Here is a 24753-nt window from a genome sequence, read left to right on the forward strand (position 1 = left end):
CACTATTTAATCGAATCTGAAGCTGGAAAGATATCCGGGTGATAATACGACTTCATAAAGAAGATAATGATGCTGACTTCTCAGTGACATGCTCAGAGTTAATTTAACAATATGATTCGATGAAGATAAGATTAACTATATATATGTTGATGTATTCACAGGTGCAACACTGGAAAGCAACATATAGAAGGGATTGTAATATTTTAGTTGGGCATTTCAAGACAATATGCATGGTTAATGTCTTTAAAAACCTTAAAAATAATGGTCCACTGGACACCTACCTGTCAATAGAATCATTTCAAATATTAATGAGAATTCTGTTCATATTCTAATGGGAATATTGAACTGATGATACTGACACAAGATGACTGACTGACTCATGTTAACATCCACTCCAGTGACCTATAATAAAGCTACCTGTGTATGTGCTTGGACCTTCACACAGTCTGTAAAGTTCACCTTTCCTCCAACAAAAAGAATTCACCTCAGACATGTGACTGTGTTTTTTTCAGTTTGCTCAGAGCGTAGTGTGATAAGCATTGTGTGTTTGTGCACGAAGGTTTCATCTGATTGGATGCAGGCTGAACCTGCTGATTGCACTGGCATGTCTGTGTCCTCCTCATCTGCAGTAAGCGCCACTCACAAGAACAGCGGGGTCTTTCTTTATGCAGAGGATTGAATCAGTGATGACAGTCTCATGACTTCATCTCACTAACACACATTTCTCACAGACACACACTCATACAAATACAGGCCAAGGATAGGTTGAAAAAAATTATGCATGAAAAGAAGTTTATGTAATGTAGTGTGGTTGAACCAAAGAATTTGAAATGTATCATTAAAACATATCATGCAACTTGTTACTGTTGCTATATTTTTCATAGCTTTAGGATTTAATAAGATTTTGGATGATGATATTACAAAAAGAACAGTATTCTTTGACTTTTAACTCCTTCAAAGGTGACTTCCATCAGGTATTTTCTTTAGTATTGCTTTCATGCACTCTCAAGGCTGATTAAACAAGTTTTTTTTTCCAATTCCGTACAAAACTGAAACTATATCCCACTCTTTGTTGTTGTCTTTTATGGAAATAAAATGTGAATTTTTCATTGATACATGTGACTTGCTTTATGACGTGGGCTCAAAGGAAAGTCATTTATGCTCTTTACCTTTGATGACCAAAGCAAATGACTTAAAAGAGCAAAGCTCCTGCTCACTTTCCTAGAGGCCGGTCAGGTACATCGCACCCATCCATGCATACCATCTCTCCCCCCCTCTCCCCACTCGCAATGCTTCCTTCGATGGGACTAGAGTGTGTGCGAGTGTGTGTGTAACTCAAGTCAGGGAGGTATACGCGAGAAGGTGATGTCGTAAAGTGTTAGTGTCGTAAACCAGGTGCGGATACGAGGAGGTGAAGGGGAGGGAGGACACGGAGGGGCCGACGGGGTGAGAGAGGAGGTGACTCTCCGGCAGCATTTAGACACAACGAAAGGATCATGGCGGATGGCCCCAGGTGTAAGCGCAGAAAGCAGGCAAACCCGAGGAGGAACAACGGTGAGTAAAAAAAAAAAAAAAAAACTACTTGTAACCCTATGCTTTCTATTCGGATGGACTGTTGCGTTCCTCGGTGGCTTCCCTGGCAACTTTACTATGTTTTATTTGTATTTTTGTAGTCCCTGAAAGTGCCGTGAAGTAGCAAGTGAGTGTTGTATCGCTGCCTATGTGGTGTACCGTTATACCTGGGTTGCGCGTCTCGCCCTCCGCCTAGCGGTCCGCTTTTACCCGAGACCGTTATTCGCACCTCACCCTTTCTAAACGGACACGCTGTGTTATCTCTTGTTAACATTCGTGGAAGAAGACGTCTCCCTCCTCTTTTTCTAAATCGGCGATTCACTCGCTTTGAGAACATTGTGTCGAGTTTTGATCGCTCTTAACCGGTCCGCTGCACCCGAGACCGTTATTCGCACCTCACCCTATTCTCAACGGACAACGCTTTTATCTGTCTTTCAACGCCTTTTGCCTTCCTTTCCTTTCAATAAAAAAGATACTAATAGACAATTAGGTTGAACTCGGACGCATCGCTCTTATTTCTATTTTCAACGCGCTTTTTTTAATACCGCGACATGTAGTTGCGTCTCCACGGACGTTTAAATATGAATCAAACTTCAAATCTACTCTTTGGTCCTTTTTTCTTTTAAGTACTGTGCGCAAGTAACGTTTTGCGATATTGTTGGGCGAGTCAGCACCTTATCGAGGCGAGTCAGCTCAACGGAGCGCCTTCCAAAACTTTATCAAGCACACCAATAGTTGTTTTTGTTGTTGGTCTCTTTAACCCGTTGTTGAGCGTGTTTTTTCTCTATAGCGAATATATGGGCGTTTGTTGGTTTAACTGGGGTGTTTTTTTTTACTTTCTTGGTTTTGTTTAGCACTGGTAGTATTTATGTGGAGGTAAATGAGGAACCGAGAGCTTATCAGAAACACGCCAAGGTTTTGAGCGAGGTTCCGGAGCAGCTCACGCGCCTGCAAGCCTGTTTATGTGAGCTTGCGCGCAGTCCATATAAGGACACCGGCGCTCGAGCTCCGGATCCGGCTGCGGCGATGGGAATCCTTCAAATTCCACTGGGACAGTTGTCACTCGATCAGCTTTTCAAAAAAATACTAATTTTCTTGCTACGTTTTGCAAAGTCACTCATCCTAACGCTTGTATTGAGTCAATATTGTCCTAAAACGCATCTGCCTCCATAATATGGGTTGCATTTGCATCCCTTGCACGACTTTCTGCTTATAAATGATGAATATTGACAAGTGGTGCGGTTTGTCGTCATCATTTGTTGTATATTGTGCCACCCAGTGTTATACACATGATATTTCACGTTTAAACAAACAAGGGATTATTCTAGTACTACATTTTCAACATTAAATGCAAATGTGCATCAGCATGTAAAATGTGCAAGTTATAATGCATTATTTCTCCAAACTGCCTATCCTAACAAAGGTCTCAGGGGGTGCTGGAGCCTATCCCAGCTAACTATGGGCACCAAGCAAGGGACACCCAGCCAATTGCAGGGCACAAGAAGACACAGCCTTTCACACTCACATTCATATTTACCAGCCTATACTGCAAGTTTATGGGATGTGCGGGGAAACTGGAGTACCCAGAGAAAACCCACACAAGCCCAGAGAACATCAAAACCTGGGATCGAACCCTCACCCTCAGAACTGTGAGCCTGACGCGCTAACTACTCACCCCTCAGTTATAATATAATATAATAGCTCTAATGTTAATCAAAAACAAATGTAAATGACGCAGAGCCACTGAGCAACATGAATGACTACAGTAATTATGGCACTAGGGTGATGTGCACATTGGCAACTATGAAATCATGAGTCAACTGTTTCAAGAGGTTAATGGCAAGGTGGAAAAAGCACCAGGAATGCTTGCTGGTTATAGTGCATTGCAAAAGACGTTTGGAATGGAAGTTGTTGTGAAAGGTAACATTAATAAGAGCATGTTTCTCTCTATTGTTTGCATTGGTAATTTGTCAGTATTGTCCAGAAGTGTCTTTTTTTCCCCCGTACCAGCTGTCAGTTTGTTCTGAGGCGTTTTCTGTTAGCTGCTTCATCTCTAGAGATTGGGTGTAAATATGTGGACACACCTTAGATAACAGCATAATGGAAAAGCTTCTTTGGTGACAATTTCTTAGAATAGGGTTGCAGAAACATTGGCTTAGAAAATGCATTTTATAATCATCATGTCGGTTTTTAAAATGCATTTTTTTTGACTACACTACTCAATAATAAATGCTACATCTTAACTTTTGGAAACTTCCTAAAAAAACAATTCAGAGTGTGTACTTTTCCCTTTAAATCGACAAGCTTTTACACAGGCCTATTGATATTTAAAGTCCGTGAGCAGGCAGATGTCTTGTCTGTTACTTTGACCTCATTTGCATTTACTTTATTGGCCATGCTTCCTATAACTGTCATGCAAACTAACATATCCCGCAAGAAAAGTTCAGTTTTAATAGTAAAGTGAAATCCCTTATTGTAAAACTGAGTATTTGTGTTCTTACAAATTAGACAGTGTATTTTTCGGATAGCTAAACTCCACCCCGTCTTTGATCACAAACTGCTTTAGCCAGGTTGCTGGCCATCATGTTTTGTGGAGATCAAGGTGAGCTCCATTCCCTGTTGTAAACAGAGAGGTGTTAACAGTTTGCAGAATGACAGGTGTTTGCAATTGGTGGGATACTACTACTCCCCTTTGTCGCTTCTCTCCATTCCGCACCCCTCGGGAATACCCGCCATTCCCTGCAAAGGTAATTTAACACAGCAATTTGGGAATAGAGGAATGTGTCCGGTGTTAACATTCTTTGCAAAAATAAACAGGGCGTCACCGAGATGAGTTTTGGACTCTTTCTCAATAGCTGTTGCATCAAAACATGATAGAAAGTGCTGTATTTTTTCCTCATGCTGATGAATTAGCCATCAAATAGAGAAAATGAGGTCGGCTTTTTGCATATACTTGTGATGTTGGGCACTCCTTTATTGGCTTGATAAACCTACACAGCATACAAAGTGAGCTGGCTGGTATCTGTCACCAGGCCTAAAAAACTTTTGAATACAACCACACGCTGCAAGTTTGCATGGGAACAATAAGAGCGCTGGATACAGTTTGTCAAGTGGAACAAATACTGGCATCCGAGGCGGTGGGGATTGTCTATGAAGCTCCACATGCTCTCTGTCGTGTTTTTTAAAGACGTGTTTACTTTTAAAAGGTTCACCCCTGTTGTGTGCAGACATGAGCGTAGGAGGAAATATTTCATTTATCTCACATCTTTTCACCAACTTCCCTATGAAGCAACTTCATTTGAAAGTGGCAAGAAGAAATGGCCCCACCTCCGTACACTCTCCTCCCTCCCCAAGCTTCTCTTTTATTTTGGAGAAAAAGAGAGAAGAAGCGAAGGGGTTAAGACACAGTAGCCAGGGGTGCTGTTGATTGCCCCCTGACCTAGGCACCCAGCGTGCCTGGAGTATGACTTCACTTTCCTCCCCTGTGCCATTGTGAGGCTTCCAGCATGTCCAATTGTGTTTGTGTTTAAGTCTGTTCAATGAAAGGGGAAGAGTGGGGAGGAGAGGGAGGGAGTTTTTTGGAGTCCTCGGCTCTTTCTCCTCTCCCTCCTTCTCTCTGTCCATTCTTTGGTGACCCCTTAAATTGTGGGCTACGTGTTCCCCCGTGGGCCGGGCAAGTGGGGGATGGATGGCGTTGGAGAGAAGCGACCGAGGTGTCCCAAGACAGTTTAGAGCAGGTGATAGCCGAAAGACTCGTGATGGCTGATAAAAAGCCCGACACATGGCAGCAACACTCTCGTACAGTAGATAAAAAAGACTGTGTGTCAGAGTTATACTTAATCTCGTGTTGGTAACAGTTTTAGGCGGAATGTTTTACGGCTAAGGGGCATTGTAGATGTCGGAGAATTACTTTACTCAGTGGGCAGCTCCTTGAAATTACAATTATATGATGTACGATCCCACCTCTGTTAAGGCCGCTTAATGATTAGCTGCCCCCACAGAGGAAGAGAGCATTAGCCTATAAAAAGGTGCTCCTCCTGCATAAAGAAGGAGTTTTAAACCCAGAGTCAGTTTCAGTAACCCCCTTAACTGCGCTTGGATGTGCTTTATTGTGGTTTGTGTGGTTGAATGCGTAAATGAACCATTGTGTGTTGAGGCTTTAGTGAGAAAGCCTGAGGAGAAAGAGCCTAGTTACCTTTGCAGTTAGCCTGCTCTACCTCATTCACTTTCAGTGGCAGAAGAAAAGGCCCATTCAACGGGCCTGGCATGGGGAGGGAGAGCCCTTTTCACACTGGGCTTGTGGGAAATTTCTCCTCCATACTGTGCATGCCATTTGCATATGACCCATTCTTTTCCTGAAGGTCCCCGCGAGGGAGGAATCCGTGGAACGTAAGCAGAATTCATCAAATCCTTCCCACACAGCCTAAGGCCCTGAAGGACCCACATTGTACCACTCTGACATTTTTATCTTGTAAATGTAGCTTAGAGCTACGTCACGCTTGTTCCCCTTACATACTGCTCATTACATTTCCATCCTGTGTATTTTGGTGGGATGCACTGGTGGTGCTGCCCAACACGCCGTTTTTTTTAGGACAAGGGTGAGGGCTTAATATGGCCCAGTAGACAGTGAGTTTCACCCAACCTCAAGAATGAGTCATAAGGACAATGTGACAAGGAGGGGGCGCACACCTTGGGCCCTGCCCAAATGAGGGTGACGTACCCATCCGTGGACCAGCAACAGTCTTTGTGAAAGGCTGGTAATATCCTGGAGTTTGGAGGTTTGGGGTGGGTGGAGGGGGTTAGGCTGTAACAACGCGTCAGCTTGATGAGCTGAACAAAACAACAGCCGTTGCGCACAAGCAAAATGTGACCCCCCCTTCCTTTCAGGAGAAGCATGAGCTACTTCTTCCCATAGAAAAGTTTCACACCCAGTGTGTTGTTGGGTATGGTCAACTATTTCAGACAGTTCTGGAAAGAAAATCAAAGCCAACATTATTATAAAATCAAAGGGTCAGTTGACCGGAAATTCTGTGGCAATCGATAAAATGCATTTTAAGCCAACAAAAGGTGACCTAATAAAATAAATTGATGTGTGACCCCTAATCGGCCCCCGGCTCTAGGCTTGGAAAACTGACAAAGACAAGCATAGAAACAGCACAGAAATCTAACTGAGCTAACTTAACTGGATCATGCAAACCTGATACCGAAACAGTGACTCACTAGCACAGGTGGAGTCGCAACATGACTTTGGTGACATAAAACCTGCAAATATTTCTACAAAAAAATGCCCCACTGTATATTTGGCCTCCTCCAACAGGTGCATGGGTGAGATAATATTCTTGAGTGAGTGTGTGTACCTTGACAAGTGATTACTGAGTAGTATAAGGAGTATACAATCAAATATTCTGTATGGTGTCCCAACTTGTGCTTTCAATGTTTCCTTCTAATCGTGCACTTGGTGCAACAACAGTTATTCCCTTTGGGTCTGTCTGCACCCCCCCATCATTACCACCACCTCTTTTCTCCCCCCCACCCCCCTACGCCTGCCCATCCATCCGTCCGTCCCCTCCCTCTTGCTTGTGGTCCTCAGTGGAGCGGTTAATGAAAAAGACTGGACAGACACAATAGGCAGAAGGCGGGATCAGTAAGGCGCTCACGCCAGCTTGTGTTGTGTGAAGCAAAAGCTCTTTAGGGCAAACCTCTGCCAGAGCATCACTTCAGAGTATCTGACTGTCAGTTTGTCAACTTTTTTCTTTCACAAAGACGTTTGTCGGCTAGCCCCCTCTAATGTGCTTGACCTTATTATAGTCCCACAGTGGCTCGGTCCACAGGGATGAAATTGGATGACATCAGATGAGAAGTAATCCGTTGCTGCGCATTGTGCTTTGAACACAGTGTAGTGGCTGGCTTTTTGCCAGCCCATTATGATGACCATATTGATTTTCCTCTCCATAGCACACACAACTGATAATGGCCCTCCTGAGGGGGCACATATATATATTCACACACTGATTCCAGTTGCGCAGCTTGACTTTGATGTCCCTAGGGTCGCAATGACTAACAAATCGAGAGCACTCCTGTGTCCCCCCGAGCTTGTACGCTGATCGAAACGAGCTAGGCGAGAGCCCTATGACAGCTCAAGCAAAGAAAACCTTAGTCACCCTGTTTGTTAGTCAGAAAAAAGGGCCGTCTGCTATGCTGAATGTCAACATGGATAAACATCCACACAGGATTAATGAAAGGAGAATAGTGTGCCTGAAAGCAGAGGGAGAGGGCGTAATAGAGGGAGGCACGGAGTAACACCGTCGCCCCATTTAACCCATAAGTATTTTTTGAGCTCCCAGTGGCCCTTGAGTGTGACCCCATCAAAGAAAGCATCACTGCTGTAAATACTGCATGTTATGTGTGAGTTTATCAATGAAAAATACAAAAACATGGTAGAAAGTGTTGTTGTTTTTTAAATCGCATGTAATACAAGTATTTATTTGGCATTTAATCATCTTAACTGTTACTTAATCTTTACCCAGACTGATTGACCCATTTAAAATCTGTTGTTAAGAGACAGTTTACATACTTCTTGAATTTGGCTACACTATAGTTTATTCCCAATTCTTTTTACCAGGAATCCCTTATTCAAACTAAAAGAGTCTTAGTACAAAATACATGTAAATGTAGCAGGACAGCAAATCTCAACCCTATTGTACATCTTTTACTCACGCTGACGAACAAGCACCCCCCTTACCCCTGCCCCACATAGTGACTCTGGCGCCAGTGCTTTTGCCTGTGAGTCAATGAAGCATGGCCTTTAATTGATTATGTTCTGAGTTGTACAACACTATTAATTAGCGCTTCTTTGCCACTTGCTTGTTTTGTCCTTCTGTTCCCATCATAATAACCTTCATTAGCTTTCCAAGTTGTTAGCTCAGCGGCAGTGCAATTTAACATGCCTGCACATTATTGCCCTAACATTTTCAGCTATTCTCATTGTCTTCCCTCATAAACGCTCTTGCTCATTGGCTTGTTCCAGAGGCCTCCAAAACCCGTCTTTATTCCGAGCCCCTTTCTTGTACTCCTATTGCAGTCTCTGGCAGCTGCTTGGCTCGGATTTTCCAACACCAGCAGGTGCGGTAGGCATGCAGCTTCTCAGCTATACACCACTCATAAATAACACCTGACTAAAAGTATGAGAGAACTACAGCTACAGCCAAAGTGGGGTAGAGAGGAGATTGAAAGTTTCCTCTGGCAACAGAACAGGGTGTGCCTCATGGTTGAAAGCTGGCATTCCAAATGGAGAATGGAATTTAAGTGTATTTCTCATTCTTTTGCCGTGTGTGTGTCCCTCCCCGATGTCAGAATTAAATAAAGCCTTTCTTGGCGCGTATCTATTAGAATGATCTTTTTTTTTGGCAAAGAAGCCCTCGCTAAGTGACTGTAAAGATGAACTTGAAATTGGAGGAATGAAACATGACTTTTTATTTAATTAGGATGTAAAAGCTCAGGAAATAATGTTAATTATCCTTTAAAAGCAACTAAAGGGGTCAGAAAATAAAGTATATGCAGGTCTTTTTTCTACATGGCTAATGAACCAGCACTAAGAATAAATGAATACACAAATCACGTCAAATCAAGGACCTTTATAATAATCTCTATCAAATTCTGGCAGTCGCTTTGCTTCTAATTGCTTGTCAAATCCTCAAAAACCAAACACACATCCGCTTTCATTCAAAGTTATTGATCAGCCTCTTGTGGTAAAGATTACTTTGTCATTTTCTCTCGCCTCGCCATGAACAAAACCAGGAAGTGTGTGGGAGATTACGGTCCAGGATGCAACCTGAAAGTCCTTTATCTCTACAAAAACAAGAAGCTTCCTGCGGCCCTGCTCTCATCCAGGCAACCACCCCCTCTCCTACAAAAAAAAAAAAACGTCCCCCAGCACCTGTGGCAACCTACTTAAGGTTTGTCATTAGGGGCTATGACCACAACCCAGAATTTTAATTAATATACAGAAAAGTTATGGTTTCTAAAACAAATCATGACTAGTATGAATATCAATATCATCCTCAATGGAAGGTAAAGCACATGACTGGCGGATTTATTTCAAAACAGTATTTTTAAAGACAGTTTCCAACTTTTAATAAATAGTGCAATGAATAAAACAATGATCATTTACTGTATTTTCCATATCCAAATTTTACCTCCATAAGATACAACTTGAACCTTATACAACACCCCTTTGGCTCTATTGACTTGCCGCCACAGCTGGCAATGTTGCTTGGTCTTGACAGTCGCCTGCGCAGAATTTCAATGACCCGTGTACCCCCCCATCCCCTTTATTCTGCGATTGCTGCTAACTGGCTCCTATTCACTTCTATGTCCCGACTTCCCAAAGGGACCTAGACAAACAAGAGCTATTGAGCCACTGAAAAACCCACCCCCTGCTTGCCTCGGTCATTCTGTGTTTCAGTGCCAGGCTGTAGCGCGTCTTTCTTGCCACGGACGCCAGCAGCAATGGGCAAGGTGCCATTGATTCTTCTGCGTCTCACAGTCTTCTTTTAAAGGGATTAAACATAGACTTAAGTGAGTGGACTGATAAATGGCTGTCGTTAATGTAACATCTGAATGATGAGGAAAGCTGGAACAGTGTTTGTTTGTGTCTCTGTCAACTTTGCCGAGTGTGTCTGTGTTCTAATGCGATGTGTATGCAAGGGAGAACTCACTTATCTCTAGGTGTGGTGTTAGTTGCAGGCCGATTTCAGGCTGCCTTCCTGTTGTTACAGTACATCAGGGGGATCACGGGTGGGGGATGCTCCCATGAGATTACCCCGTGAGAGTCACATGACGGTTAGTGCTGTAATGTATTTCAAGACAAAGCTGTTTATGTTCTGTGTTTGTGCTTCATTTCATAAGCAATCTCGCTGAGTGGATTTCTGACCTCCACCTGAATAAAACCCGATTATGAACTGTGTCGCTAGCTCAGTATCATTCTCACCTTCCCTCCCTCTTCCTAATCAGTGAATCTTAAAACAAAATCATTCCAAGCCACATGGTGCCTAATCCTTTGCTCTTGAAGTTGATTTGTTTGTTGTTCTGAAAGAGTTTTTCTTTACAGGCATTGATTCTATAAAGGGGTCTATTAAATGATACATTCCAAATATTTAGAAAGAAATGCTTACATGCTATATTGCTGAAACATTCCTCATTATTTGAGCCTACAGCATTACTGTTTTCATGTGGATTGGGTTTTTATTTTCTTGATGTGGACTGTCTGTTTTTAAACTAAAATATTCCAGGTATGAGAAACCTAAAAGACTGTTGGTAAGCAGGGAGGAGTTTCCAACATGGTCTGCTTCTACCACACCCTGGCTTGCCTACTAATTCAAAGCAGTGCCCTTCTGATCGAATGTCTAACTGATGAAGCTAGAGCTATTGAATCAGGACTGATGTCCAGCAGGTTGCTGCAGTACATCTATACAGTTCGAAAGGTGAACTGATGAATCCAACGTGATTTAGATCTTTCGGAATCTCACATTTCTGTTGGTCCTGTCTGCTGACATGTAATGGCATCTGCCCCCTTGTAGTTAGCATGGGTGAGCTCTTCAGGAGGACTGAATGTGTTACTCAAGGCGATGCACATTATTATGGACGTGCACACTGAATCTTAAGTGCACTCTCAGAAATAACGGAGATGACTGAAGCATACACCCTGGAAACAAGGTAGTAGGTTTATATTTGGGTCAGGCTTTATCTCGCTTTCCTCACGGAAAAGGGCAGAGACCTAGGGCCAGATTCCACATAATAATTGTATTGTGCGTTGACAGATATCAGTGATGTAAAGCTGTTTATTGTTGGCGATGAGTCTATTCAACACAGTCATGCTCTTTCTCTTGTCCTTGGAGAGCTTATCCCTGAGGCAGCAGTGGCTATGTTTTTATTATAGTCTGGCTTTAAATGGACCAGATCCTCTGATCGACAAGCAGATTAACCAACTAATAAAACATACATCACAATCTCACAGATAGTCTGCCCCTGAGACTCTTGCTATTAATATACAAATATGGAGGATTACTGTCTGCTTGTGTCCGTGGTTGAGGAAAGGGGATTAAGGTCCTCCTCTCCTGGTCCAGACAGATTGGATTTAATATGTGTGTAAGGCTAAATGATTGCTGTACTGCAAAGCCCTCATGGATGTAGGTGCTGATCTCTGCTCTCTTACTGTGACATCATATCACCCCGAAATGTTTCTAGATCAGTTTCAGTCATTATTTTGGGTTAGTTTGGATGTTCCACTGTGTCTTACTTAGGTCATCACTTTTGATGTTGTTTTTAAAATCTGGACAAACCAATCAGCCATTCACCAGTCCAAATCTATTTGGGTTAAAGGTAAAAAAAGTACTGTTTTTGTTTGTTGATTTGAGTGGTAAATACACATACTGACCAAAAAATAACTAACTAAAATACAAAACAACTAAAATAATGTCACATAGTTTGCAATATGAGGGAAAAGTGATAAATAATTATTAATTTCATAGTGAAAAGCATAGTTGATATAAAAGAATTGGAGCCAGTCTGGCATAAATATTTTATCAATACTCTGAAACTTAGTACAAAAAGTCCGAACTGCTTTCATCATCCATCTTTAAGGAAGGTACATGCAGGTTTAATGGGCAATCCGTGTATTCTTGAAAGAACTAAACGGGAAAATGTGCAAGGTCCTCCTACATTTGAGATGTCCTACTGATAGCACAAAAATATATACAGTATGTCCTTTACCTGTTTTAACATGCGGACCACACGCACACTGGCAACACACTACCCTAAGCTATTTATTCCCAAGGGCAACCAGCTAAAGGAGAGCGAGCCCCTTAATCATGTCCCTGTCCCATGTCCTCGTTATCACTCACGATTAATGAGCTCTCCATTAATGAAAAAACAGAAGCCAACCGCTTGTGGAGGAGAGTGAGGCAAGTTGTGTATACGTGTGTGTGAGGGGAACTGATAGTAAACGTTCCGCAGGTGCAATGACATCACCTTCCAAGGTAGATATGATAGCTGTCACATCTCAGCATAGTTAGAGATAACAGGACGTGTGTTTGTGTATATCCCCCACTATGTTTTGATTGGGCCGCCTCAACCTCTTGGGTCTAATCCGTTATGCCTTTGTATATCTGTCCTCTTTTGTGTATCTGGAGGGAGGGTGTTATAGAATAGAGAGCGCTTGATGAGACACAGGAAGAGAAGGAGAAGAGGGCGGCAGGTGCAATGGACACCCAGCGCAATCATCGGCACTCTGCAAAATCTGTGACAGGAAATCAAGGTTGTCTTGGCAACCTGGCACTATCGATTAGGCGTGGGCCATCTCTGAGCTTCCGTCAGAATCCCAGTGGAAATGTTACTGTGTTGTGGGAAATGTTTTGGGGAGAATGAGAGAGGGCTTGGAGGAGTTTATGTATGGAGCAGAAGGATACAGGAGTAGGTTGGGTCATTAGAAAGCAATGACTTGACTCACTCACAATTAGCCACGCTTTGTCAATTTTGGACTTCCATTCAGAGCAGATGGTTTCTAAATTTATGAATATTGCTCTTGGGCAGTCATTTCCATAGCTTAAACACCCCGAGAACACACTTTTACACCCCTCCTCTATATGAATGAAGGGATGCAAGCAATTCTATGTTTTTCCAGGCCATTGGCTTACATTGTAAAGTTTGATTTAAAGGGCATGTGACATGCATAAAAAGGTTTAGCTTGCTATCTCTGCTTTGCAAAGCAAGTGATTTCGCCATAGTTGGACACTGAGGTGGATGTGTTGCATAAGAGCAGTGCAGATGTAATCAATAAACTCTATTGATTTGTAAGGAGGTGTATTTTCGGCTGACTCTAGTCTATTCACGACAGGGCCTGTTTCTCACTTTCAGTCTTTTCCCTCTGGTCTTAATCTCACAAAAGGCGAAATAGCTGTTCCAAATCTCAAACAGATGTGCCCCTCCTCTGTGTCCTTAACCCATAAAAGGTGTATATATGGTGACACCAAGAAAATAATAATTTTGCCTGGTGCCCCAACCAGGATACAACAAAATCAGTTGACCGTAGAGCAGCACTCTGTTGCTGTTATATCTGTCTTCCAACTAAATTAACCATCGATGTCCCCTAATTCAGACTGTTGTTTTCAACACTAATCACCACTTTAACAATATTGTCATACTTTTTACATGGTTGTCAGCAGCAAACTATCTGAAATTGTGCTTTGAGGTCATGGTCAGTTCACAATTCTAAGCATCATCATAGAGCTGTATTGTTTTGCAATGTTGCCTTGGTACTGAAGCATGTAGTATATAGTAATAGCGGAGGTGGAGTGGTATTTGCCCTAATCTAGAGAAAAAAGACTCAAATTTAAACATATTCTATACCTTTTTTTAAATTATGACTTTGCATTATTAGTTGTATTGTTTTTCAGAATTTAAATGAATTCAATTGTGCATATTGTGGCCTTGAGTAACATCTTACAGGAATATAGCAGGCGCCTACCATCACCGCGCCTCTCCCATCTCTCTTTATTTGGGTCTATTCTGGGCTGAATGAATGTGGCGGCAATGCTGCGTGCTGAGTGAGTCAGCGGTCATTAGGGCATGCAGACAGTGCTCTGCCGGAGGCCACAGGAGCCAGGCAGTCTAATGATGAGGCCAGTGAAATGCCCTGGTCCTGAGCGTTCAGGACTGCCTTGAGCCTCATTCACTTAGCCTACTTCCCTTTCATTCAATCTGTTGTGTTGTTACATTATCAAATAGCTGAGACCCTACATTTAGCCCTTGTCATCCTGCTTGAAAGACTAGTTTTAATTGTAAAATAAAACCCATGTATAATGTAGTGTTTGCATGCTTGTGTTAAATGGTTAGTCAAAATCATTTGGAAGTGTCTGGAACCCGTGAGGATGGGATACTCGGTCACACTGCTTGGTTCAGTCATCCTCCCCCGGGAGAAGCTGCCTCAACTGGAATGTAAACATGGCAGCTAAATAAACTGTTTCACACTGAGAAGAAGACAGGAAGGTAGAAAGCAAAAGAAAGAGGCACAAACAGAGGGATTCCCTATTTGAAGTACACCACAAGTGCCAGGAAATGATCAGGACAAATACAGTTAAGGTCCAACAGGCCCGAACAGAAACGTTGAAATCAAGAGTTGGGCATGCATGCTTTATGCCGTGGCCTACAAGGATAGCTCAGCATTCCTCTCCCTCCCTTCCTCTTAGCACCTTATCTCAACCTCTCATTCTAAAATAAGAGGCACTCACACCATGTGACATAGCACCAGCCGTCAATCAAATGCTCCTCAAATGCTCTCTTGAACATATCAGAAGACATGCTCATATTGTTTTTCTATCCTGAAAAAGTGAGGCACATACAAGTATGTCATTCACAGCCCTGCAAAAACTATCTGGCATCGACTGACATAGTTTCATCGCTTTGACTGAGTTGTTCAGTTAATACCGAATGATGAGTTCCCCTCAGAATACTAGGACTTTGCGACTTGGAAATATGCAAGACTCAGTCTATAGTCTGGTTAAATTTGGGTACTAAATATGCCATAACCATTTGTGCTGGTGCAGTGAAAAAAACATCTTGTATGCATTTTGAATACCCCCAGCACCCACTAATCCCCCAACCTTGTTTTGATGTGGCAACTTGACAATTGAGCACAGGTGCAGCCAGCTGCTGTTACGAGCTCCTGTTATTTGCTGTAACGCCAGGGCAGGTGGCAGCCATTACGGCTCTATATCAGGCCGCACACTGGCAGGTTCTGTCGTCACCGTGCCAGGTTCCGTTCTTGGTCCCCTCTCAACACAACTATTGGCACAGCTAACGAAGCTCAGCCGGTCGTGTACAGACTCCCACTACCACCTGTTTCTATATAACATCACCAAGACTTTCCCAGAGGCGCTGCTTTAGATCCCTCTGCTCCACTGCCTGCTTTCTGTTGTATTGCTTTTTTTCCCATGGCAGATCAAACTGCAGAGGTCTGTGGAGGCGTACGGTACCAGAATCAACGCCAACAAGTAGCTTTTTATAACTCTCTATCCCATCTGGATATTCTGATCTGACTTGAATTTACTACTGGAGAAATCTTTGTTCAGAATTGCATTGAGACTCGTTTATTAAACCACAGTTAAAGGAAATAGACTCAGGGAAAAATATCCCTTCTCCAATCCTAACATACAATACTGCCTCCCACCATGAAGGTACCACTAGTAATTGAGATTTTGATATGTGTAAATGTTACGCATTATGATTCAGGCTATAATCTGAAGCTATGAGGGCTTAGTGAAAGATCTCAGTTGAAAATATTGTATTGATTTCTGAATTGTAGGAGCTTAGGGGTTTTGACTTGATTCAATTGAATACTGTAATAAGCCAACGCATTATGAAATGCTGTTTGTATTGAGCAATCATTAGCCATTTGACAGCACCTTATCAATCACAACATTAAACCACCTTTTGCAGCTTTCCTGCCTCCAACCCTGTCTTCGTCCACTTTGTACCATCAGCTCCTCCCGCATCTGGCATCAAGCCAAAGGTGCTAAGCAGCCTCTTAACCTGGTGTCTGAGCCTCGACTCATCCTTTATTCATCCCCATTAAAGTAGCATGAGAGTTGTTCTCTGCCTGTAGACGCTGCTGTTTCCCCCTTCCATTAGAAAGACAAACGGCCACAGTGTGAGTTTCCCTTGCTCGTCTTCCATGCATAACTAATGTGTAGGCATGAATGAAATATGCAGGCTCGACTCCCCCCACTATACCTGTGAGCTTCATTTGTGACAAGACAAAGCTAATTCCAATGTTTGATGGAAATACAGTGCTGGATTAAGGAGGTTTTTCCTCAAATATCGGATTTTTTCAACCATTTCATCTGGACTAAAAGCTTTTTTATTTTCTTTCTTTATTCATTTAAAAAAAACAACCTTTTGGTACTCACTTTGACCTGATAGGAGTAAAGGATAAAAATGATCAGCTTTCTGCGCCTGTCTTGTGCCTCTTAATTAGTTTTCTAGAACCCCATCATTACATGTCTTGTCCTTGATAACAGCCTCGCAAATAAATATTAAATGAATTAAAAAAATCACATTTTACTTCAAAGTGCCACTCCATTGTGAAATGAGATCTTTCTTTCTAGTGTCAGATTAATACATCAAGTATGAAAACATAAAAAGATGACTTGCAGTTGTTAAAGGTGAAAGAATTTCGAAATACTTGAATAAAGTGAAATAAAAACCACACCAAACCCATCTCCCACTTCTAACTACGTATTTTTTCCTCTCTATGATGAGTCAGTTTCTGACAAACTGCTTAAAAGAGAAAAGGGCAGCAGATGATAAGTTGAGAGGTTGAAAATAGTGATGAAAATGACAATAAAAGTGCAAAGGCAGCAACTCTGCCGGGGTGATGGACAGGAATGCGCATATTTTGCCTGGCTGGGGGAATTTTGAGCAGGGAGGTGTGCGTGTGCATGAACACTGCAAGGGGCAGGCAGGTTAATTAAATATCAGCATATCACACAAGCTCCCATCCTGAGTCCTGTCTCCTTTCACTGCCTCTGGCTCATACAGGGTGCATGTCAATAACATGTACGCTAACAACCTAACATTTGCTGACCTGTGATATGGAGCAGAAGGCAACTGGAGCAGTAATCCAGCTTTGGAGGAGCTGTTTAAAATGAGCAGGGCCATTTAAGAGAGGTTGGTAGGGAGGTCAGGATTTTCCCTTAATCCTCACACTGCTGCTGGCAAAGGAGAGTGACGGGGCCAGACGGGTGGTAAACTTCACTGCTGTGCCAGTATGTTTTAGCGAGGAGGGTCAAGTTGGCACTGGGCCACTAGTGCTATGTGTTAAGATGGTATTGCGATCGTTTAGTATGACATCGCTTTGAGATTTGAGGATACTACAGAGACCTGAGCAAGGGCTTTCACAATCAGCACTTATCTTTTCATCAACTGTCGTGCCACTGTGACATATAATATGAGAACGCGCAAATACACGCGGCGACAGTCGTGGTACTAATCACTATCCTCTTGGATAATGGCTGTTACAGCAACATAGTAGGTGCGTGACCATTGATGATAATCTATAATCTGATGTTTCGTGCAGTTGCATTAAAGGCTCATGGCTCAGGGTTTAACGGCATGACAACAACCCATTATTTACATCTAGCGGTATACTACTGTACAATGAAAAAAAATGAGATGAGTTGTGATGAAAATGTGTGCGTTGAATACATTATACAGTCATCTGTTGTCTTCACTGCCTAAATTTAAATAGCCATAAAGAGGAGTACGGACTGGTTTGAGAGGAAAAGTACAGACAGACTATAGAAAAATAATTAAAAGCTTTTGCATGGTCAGATTAGAAAACCTGAAAGCTTTTGCAGCATCAGATTAGGCATCAATATATGTTTTTATCCTCCCTTTGGTCTGACTGTTTAGTAATAGTGCACAAATATTGACATAGAAAGATATTATCTGGGATCATTTCAGATAAAATGTTCTATATTTATCTATACTGTATGAATTTTTACAAATCAGAGATATATGTTGGAAAAAACAGACTGCCCAAAACTATTATGGAGAAGATTTGCACATCAGTTAAGGAAAAAAAACATTAAGAGTCTGTTTTTTTTCTTTTTTGATGGCACATTCATTCCACTTAAATCCAGCATCTAAAAAATTCAGTGTGGGTGTGGTTGCTGACTCAATGATTGATTTTGTTTGTACTCATCCAAGATTTTTTTAAACTTACGATACACAGTGGAAAATAGATGATTCTGACCCTGATGGATTGTTCGTCACACTGTCATTTAAAGTGAGTAAATGCTGCTCTCACCCAACCTATTTAGTTCTTAATGGATGTATTTCTATAACCTAAGTGGCACAGTCACTATTGTTCAACTGTGTTGAATGTGCCAGCACATGATGACGAAAAAGCGCAGGTTATTTATTAGTTAAAATCTAAAGAAATGAAAATTCACTTTATCACTTTGCAAAAGTACAAAACACCAAAAATAATTAGATCATACATCTCACTTGTTCTTTGTTGTTGTGCTTTGGTACAAAGCATTATTGGATTATTTTTTTTATATCTTATGACCGTCAGGCAACTCTGCTGAACACATACATTGTCTGTGTAACAAGCAATTTTAGAAATTCCCCTTTTTGTGTTCAGCTCAAAAATCCCCACATTTAAAATAAGAATCTGGGCAATAGGAAATAATTACAGTGCAAAATGGATTGGCAATGTTGCTATAGTTGCCACATTAACTAAAAAGTCAATCTTTCCATGTGTCCTTTTTAAAAATGCAATTGCAAGACGGTAATTAAATTATTAAAATACACAAACAAGGACTTTTGATATAAAAAAATATTTTTTTCCTGCTAAACATGATCTTTTGTTGTATTGCCTATTGATGCGCTGTCATGGAACAAGTCACAAAATGTCTAAGAAACGACAATATCTTAATCTAAAAGCAGTCACCATCCAATCGGACGGGAAGTGTGGTGTCAGCTCTCTGACGCCCCTCCCACACCATACCCCAACTTCCTTCTGCTGCTAAGATAAAACTTCCCCCAAGTCTCTAGATTTGGCATGCAAACTGTTGTCTTTCTTCTAACGTCTGAATATGGAAATGGAGACTAATTATGAGAAACAAAAGATTCAATGACTTACCTACAATATCCTTTTTTTTCCTTTTGGAGAAGCCTTTGCATTTTTCTGTTCCTATGTGCAGTGTAGTGTGTCTCCATGTTGATGTCCAGCACCTGGGAGGAAGCAGATGTAGGTGGTGATTACAGTGCAGAGACCCCAAAATAACCTTCACTCCTCCCTAACTTTCTTTTCCTTCTCTTTCCATTCTTTTCTCATAAGCAATTTTCTCCAGTTACCCAATCACATTCTGTAAAGTCTCTTGATCTTGTGGCAAAATCCTTTGAGTAAAATTGCGGTATCATTTGTCATCCCAAAAATATTGTTTCTAAACTTTGTTTAAACTCACCATACAGAAAACATGCTGTAACAATTTGACTCAAGTTTCTGTAGCGTGTGGCATGGTATGTACTGTGTATGTCTCTGCTCAGTTACAGTAACATTAGCTGTGAATATGACCATGCAGTTTTTATTATTTTGAACCTTTTAACCCACATCCACTGTAAGGAACGTATGCAAGAGTTTGCCTGTTGTTCATTGGAAACACATTAATCATATAGCCTGCACCTTTCAACAAGATGCACAGATAGAAACACTTAAAAACAGGCTCCTGTTGCGTTTATTAAAAGCCTTATCACTGATGTTTCTGGTACAGCTGGGCACTGGTGCATATAAACAAAAACAAACTACTACATATTGGATGAAAGTCTTCAGTTACACTAATGCATGGTGAGTTGCAAATTTGTCCTATACAGTAGATGTCAATGATACATAAATTTACATGGACCAGAATTGACTGTATTTCCCTTTCCTCTGGACTTGAATGCACATGACCATTGTTGAGCAGGAAGGCCAATGTTTAGGTCATCCTATGTAGAGGAATTTCCCGTAACCTACAATTCTGAAGCACATGTAAAAAAAAGAAACTTTGTGGACCCATTTCTACCTCCCTAAGAAACATATTTGGGTTTCTTTTGATTGCACGTTGACCTTGATTGAACATCTATTGCTATGTTGAAACAAGCTGCTATTTTGCTGGCAAGAATATATATTTGATTGTAGGACTGCATGGATGTGTAAAAAAATGGTGTAATTGCAAAGCCCAGATCCTTGAACTCTTTGGCAAGAATGTAATATTCTTATTTGTGGAATGTATTTCAATAAATGTGTCAAAAGCCTTCACAACCGTCAAAATATGATTCTGTCAGCATTCTCACTCTTGTTGATGAAACTGGTCGTCCTTGTGTGACTTTAAGATACCATACAACTAAGATTTCAATGTTTTACAGTGGTAAGAATGTCGCCCGTATTTTTTTGGTCATGGTTTACGGGGTCTTTACTTGGTAAATTTCACATGTAAAACTGAGAACATCTGGATGTTCCATGCGTCATTAGACCATAGATGACATCACAGCAGAAACCAGTCCAGTGACTGCGCTGCTATGAATCTTGAATACACCCTGTTGGCTGTTGTGTATTGGAAAATATTTGACAGTAGCGTCCATCTTTCAAAACTAGGAATGTGCTTCAACCAAATACTGTGAAATACTCAAAATTTGGGTTATGCTGTCCCCCATCTACAACTACAGTTGATAGAAACATAAAAGTGGAGTGTCAAAGCGAAAACAAAGGGGGAGAGGAGAAAAATGGAACGCCATATTGCCAGAATAGGCCATCCATTTAGTTTGCCCTGTGGCAGACATCTTTGACAACACAGTTCTCCAGGCAATAGAACACACATTATGACTTGTTACTACTTACCACTATTGGCTCAATTTTCCTAGACAATGCAATGCTCCTAGATTTTCTTGACAGCGCACTTATCATCACATAAGTTGTGGAATTTAGCAGACCAGTATTACGAGACATTGAAATATCGGAAAATGTAATACTTGGCAGGTTTGCTGATGTTTTTCTTGAAGAAACTGGGTCGGTAATATTCCTTACACTTCACCATTCTGATTTCTTCTGCCACTGTTTAAACACTAGATAAAATGAATGCATGGACCGAAGAATTTTCCTGTTTTGACTTCATTTGATCATCTTTTAAATTATGTGATATCATATAACACAGTCTGACCAACTGTAAACCAATTATCATAGATGGCACTTTGGTAGTGAGAGATCTGTGACTATCGATTGCCTCCAGCTGGACTGTCAATACCCCCGTCGAATTCCGACAGAGTGGACTAATGGTCTCATGGGCCGGTGGCAGCCAGATGCACACCCACCTACACACACGTACACATACACACACCATCCTACCACCTCGGGATGTAATGAACAAAACAATCCATTAATCCATCAATACATGACAACCTGGGTTTACCTGCTTCCTTAGCCATTTCACATTGACCGATGTATTGCAAGTTGTGACACACATTTACCATCTAGCCTTTTGCATTTCTATCATAATGCATTTATCAAAGTACTGAGGAAAGTAAAAATAAGGTGGGATCAGTGGGGGTAATTTTACATGCTCTCCTGAGGTCTAACATACAGCACACATTCACTTTTTCCTCGCCTGGTTTAACAAGATTTATTCCTGTGACTGTCCAACAGTCAAGTTGTCTGGAGTGCACTCGCATGGTCGTTTAGCAGCAGGGTAATGGTGTGTATGGTATTGCTTGACTGCTCCCGGGCTGTAGTCGCCCTGGAGGAGGGTGTTAGGGAACATGGGAGGTGGAGGGGGGGGAACCTCCCAGATCACATGGGCAAAGCCCACTTTGTAAGAGAGAGAGGATAGAATGAGGTGACAAAAGATCTTTTGTGGATGCAAGTTTACTGCATTAACCTCTCTCTACCCCAGCATCACATGAAGAACAAGAAACTACTGTGGCAACTTAGCAGTAGCCTGAGGCAGCGTGTTTGATTAAGCGATGTGTATGCATGTGTGTGTCAGGGGGTGTCCAGGATGTTTGCCCCCAGGAATCTTGTGACTGAGCTGACATTCTGAGAAATGGGGAGTGTGGTCAGCTGTTGTCAAATTACTACAAAGGAGAGGATTTGTGGGCAAGGCTCACTCTGCACTTTTTGGGACATTAGTGTCAGAATTAAGGGAAGCTGAGGTGGGTTGTCAACATGCATCTGGGCCTAAATTAAGGGGGAATATAAATGATAATTTTAAAAATAGGTAATTAGTTATAAAGCACATCAGATTATTTTTTGTGTATTCAATGGTCCATGGGAGTATGTACCAATGTGTTGAGTATGTTTGTATGTGATGCCTACTTTGGTTTCCATGGCCTAACCCCCTCAGCCCACCCAATGAGACATATGTCAGCCAGAACCACAGCATCAACACCTGACCTTTAATAAGAAGCATACTAGTGGAAAATGCAAGAGCAGCAGTATTTATTTGTTGTATATTTTTCCCTTATTTCTTCAGTCATCTACTATTGATGCGTGTGATATGTTTCTATTGAATAGCACAAGGTTTTCATCATTTTAGATATCTATCTTTTACAACCCATTTCGCCTGTCTTTTTCCTCATCTCGCTCTCCTTTGTGCTCTCTCCATCTTTAGTCGTCATTGGCTCGCTTTGACATTTTGTGACACTCCCTCCCCGGGGCAACCATCACTTCAGATGAACATCGCGTGTGACAAGCCAGCTTTGTCTTTTTAAGCCATTAGCACTTCCTCTCCTCCCACCTTGCCATCACCCCCACTAGTATACATTTTATGCCCTTATTTTTGTTTGGGTGAGCACATCTTTCACTTCTGACCTGATATATAAAGGGCAACAAACCATTTTGAATTGTCAAATTCAGTAATAGAAGTAGAGATTTTCTATTCCATTTTCCGCAATTTTCAACTGCTTTAACGCAATATTTTTTCTGAATTTCTTTGGTGGAATTTCAATTTTGAAGTTCACTATCATCTATGTCGGCAGCGTTCACATTGCTGATGGCAATATTCACTCTGTAGTCTCTTTATAGATAGCCATGTCGAATGTGGTTTACTTACAGGTAAGCAAGATTTAATGAGATTTTCCAGTTGGAGAGTTATTTGGCAGTGTACCTCCCTCTTAGACCCATGTAATTCTCTTTGCTTTGCACTCCCCCACAGTAAACTGTCAGGCCTAATACAGGAAGGAATGTCCAGTCACCTGCTCCTAAAATGCAACAGCCCTGTGCTACACTAACCTAATATAGACCTGCACCACCAAGCAGGTTGGATAACGCTATTATTGCTCATTGCGTATATTTAAACACACACCTCACTCGTACACCAGCTCAACTGTAGGGCATAGTCCAACACGGTGGGAGTGAAAAATCACAATGTAAGGCTAAGACTGGATTTTCAATGAGGAAACCCAAAATTAAAAGAAGAAAAACGAAAACCAGCTCAAAAAAGGGCCATAGCTCTTCCATTCTAGCTTTCCCTTGATAACCTGCTAGAAATTCTTGCCGCTATGAAGAGAACATTGGCAAGCTCATCTTTCCAACTTTTCTGAAGATGGTTAGAAGACTGCCAGTGACAACAACTTCAGTGGAAAGATCATAAAGAAGGGTTTTAGGAGTCTGTGCATGAAAGAACCATTTGACTTTCTCATGCTTGGCAATGGGCAAGACACAAGATGAACAATACTTCTAACCTTCATCGTCTTTGTAAATCATTGTTGGTGATGGCTGTCTTTTCTAGTTCTGGGTGAAAACCTACCCCCATGGAAGTCTGTCTATACATGAGCCTGGCTAAATAGCTTTCCCATACTGACACAGTTTCTGCCAACCAAATCATATAGCTGTCATTTGTGCTGAGAATTAAAAAAAACAAGCACGCTATGTAATGGATGCAAGTGTCTATTTAAACAGTCTAGATACCTTAAGGCAATGACTCTAATAATAGCTTTACAGGGCATCCACTCAAAATGTCAACCTGAGATGAGACACAAAAATCAAAAAGAGGAATGTCACCACTATACTACTCTGAAGCTTTCATAGTACATTAGACTACAGCTTCAGATTGAATGGGGTTTGACAACCAAGGTGACAGGGGCATTTAATTTCCACCATGGCAGTTAAATTAGGTTTGATGGAGACAAGCCCCAAACTGAGATGGGTTTGCTTTTGACCGTTTTGTCTGGAAATGTAAATGGTTTATAGATGTTAACAATTTTCGATTATTATGCTTTTCCACATGTCTCTCGGATTTGGTGAACGAGCCCACGTTTTTCCATGTCCTAACCACAATGCGTGCAACCATTTTTTACATTACATACCTTTACTGAGAATAGCCGTTTGGCTTACTGGTAGAACATTCCAACACCATAGATAACAGCAGCAGCCTTAGCATTAGGGGGGGTTGAGTTATAAGTAGGAGGTGGTATAAGGTTAAGGTATTTGCCTGGGCCACTTGTAATGGCATGTACTTTTTAAATGTTCGATAGGAATACACAAAAACTAACACTTAAGTGTTACCACAATGACCACAGTTTGTAGTTACACCTCTTTGAGGCCAAACCAGAACACCTATAGAGTATCACCAATTAAAAGAATGC

The 24753-nt window shown here is 41.5% G+C and overlaps 2 protein-coding genes across 3 annotated transcripts in view; one reads left to right on the plus strand and one right to left on the minus strand.

Moving 5' to 3' along the window:
• The window catches only part of znf438 (zinc finger protein 438), a 66690-nt gene that overhangs the window by 36793 nt on the left and 5144 nt on the right, over window positions 1–24753 (minus strand). The window contains exon 3 of one of the 2 annotated variants that reach the window (XM_077735604.1): window positions 19277–19368. The gene's annotated coding sequence lies outside the window, so the exon portion shown is untranslated. Of the gene's footprint in view, window positions 1–10289; window positions 10315–19276; window positions 19369–24753 lie in introns of those variants that run through there. The other variant, XM_077735605.1, reaches the window with a different exon arrangement.
• Window positions 1234–24753, plus strand: part of zeb1b (zinc finger E-box binding homeobox 1b) — a 41611-nt gene continuing 18091 nt past the window's right edge. Inside the window, exon 1 of the mRNA XM_077735601.1 lies at window positions 1234–1554. Within this exon, the coding sequence (XP_077591727.1) occupies window positions 1497–1554 (58 nt within the window). The 5' untranslated portion in view covers window positions 1234–1496. The remainder of the gene's footprint in view (window positions 1555–24753) is intronic.

This window comes from Stigmatopora nigra, chromosome 16, assembly GCF_051989575.1.
Source record: "Stigmatopora nigra isolate UIUO_SnigA chromosome 16, RoL_Snig_1.1, whole genome shotgun sequence".
Taxonomy (NCBI): Eukaryota; Metazoa; Chordata; class Actinopteri; order Syngnathiformes; family Syngnathidae; genus Stigmatopora; species Stigmatopora nigra.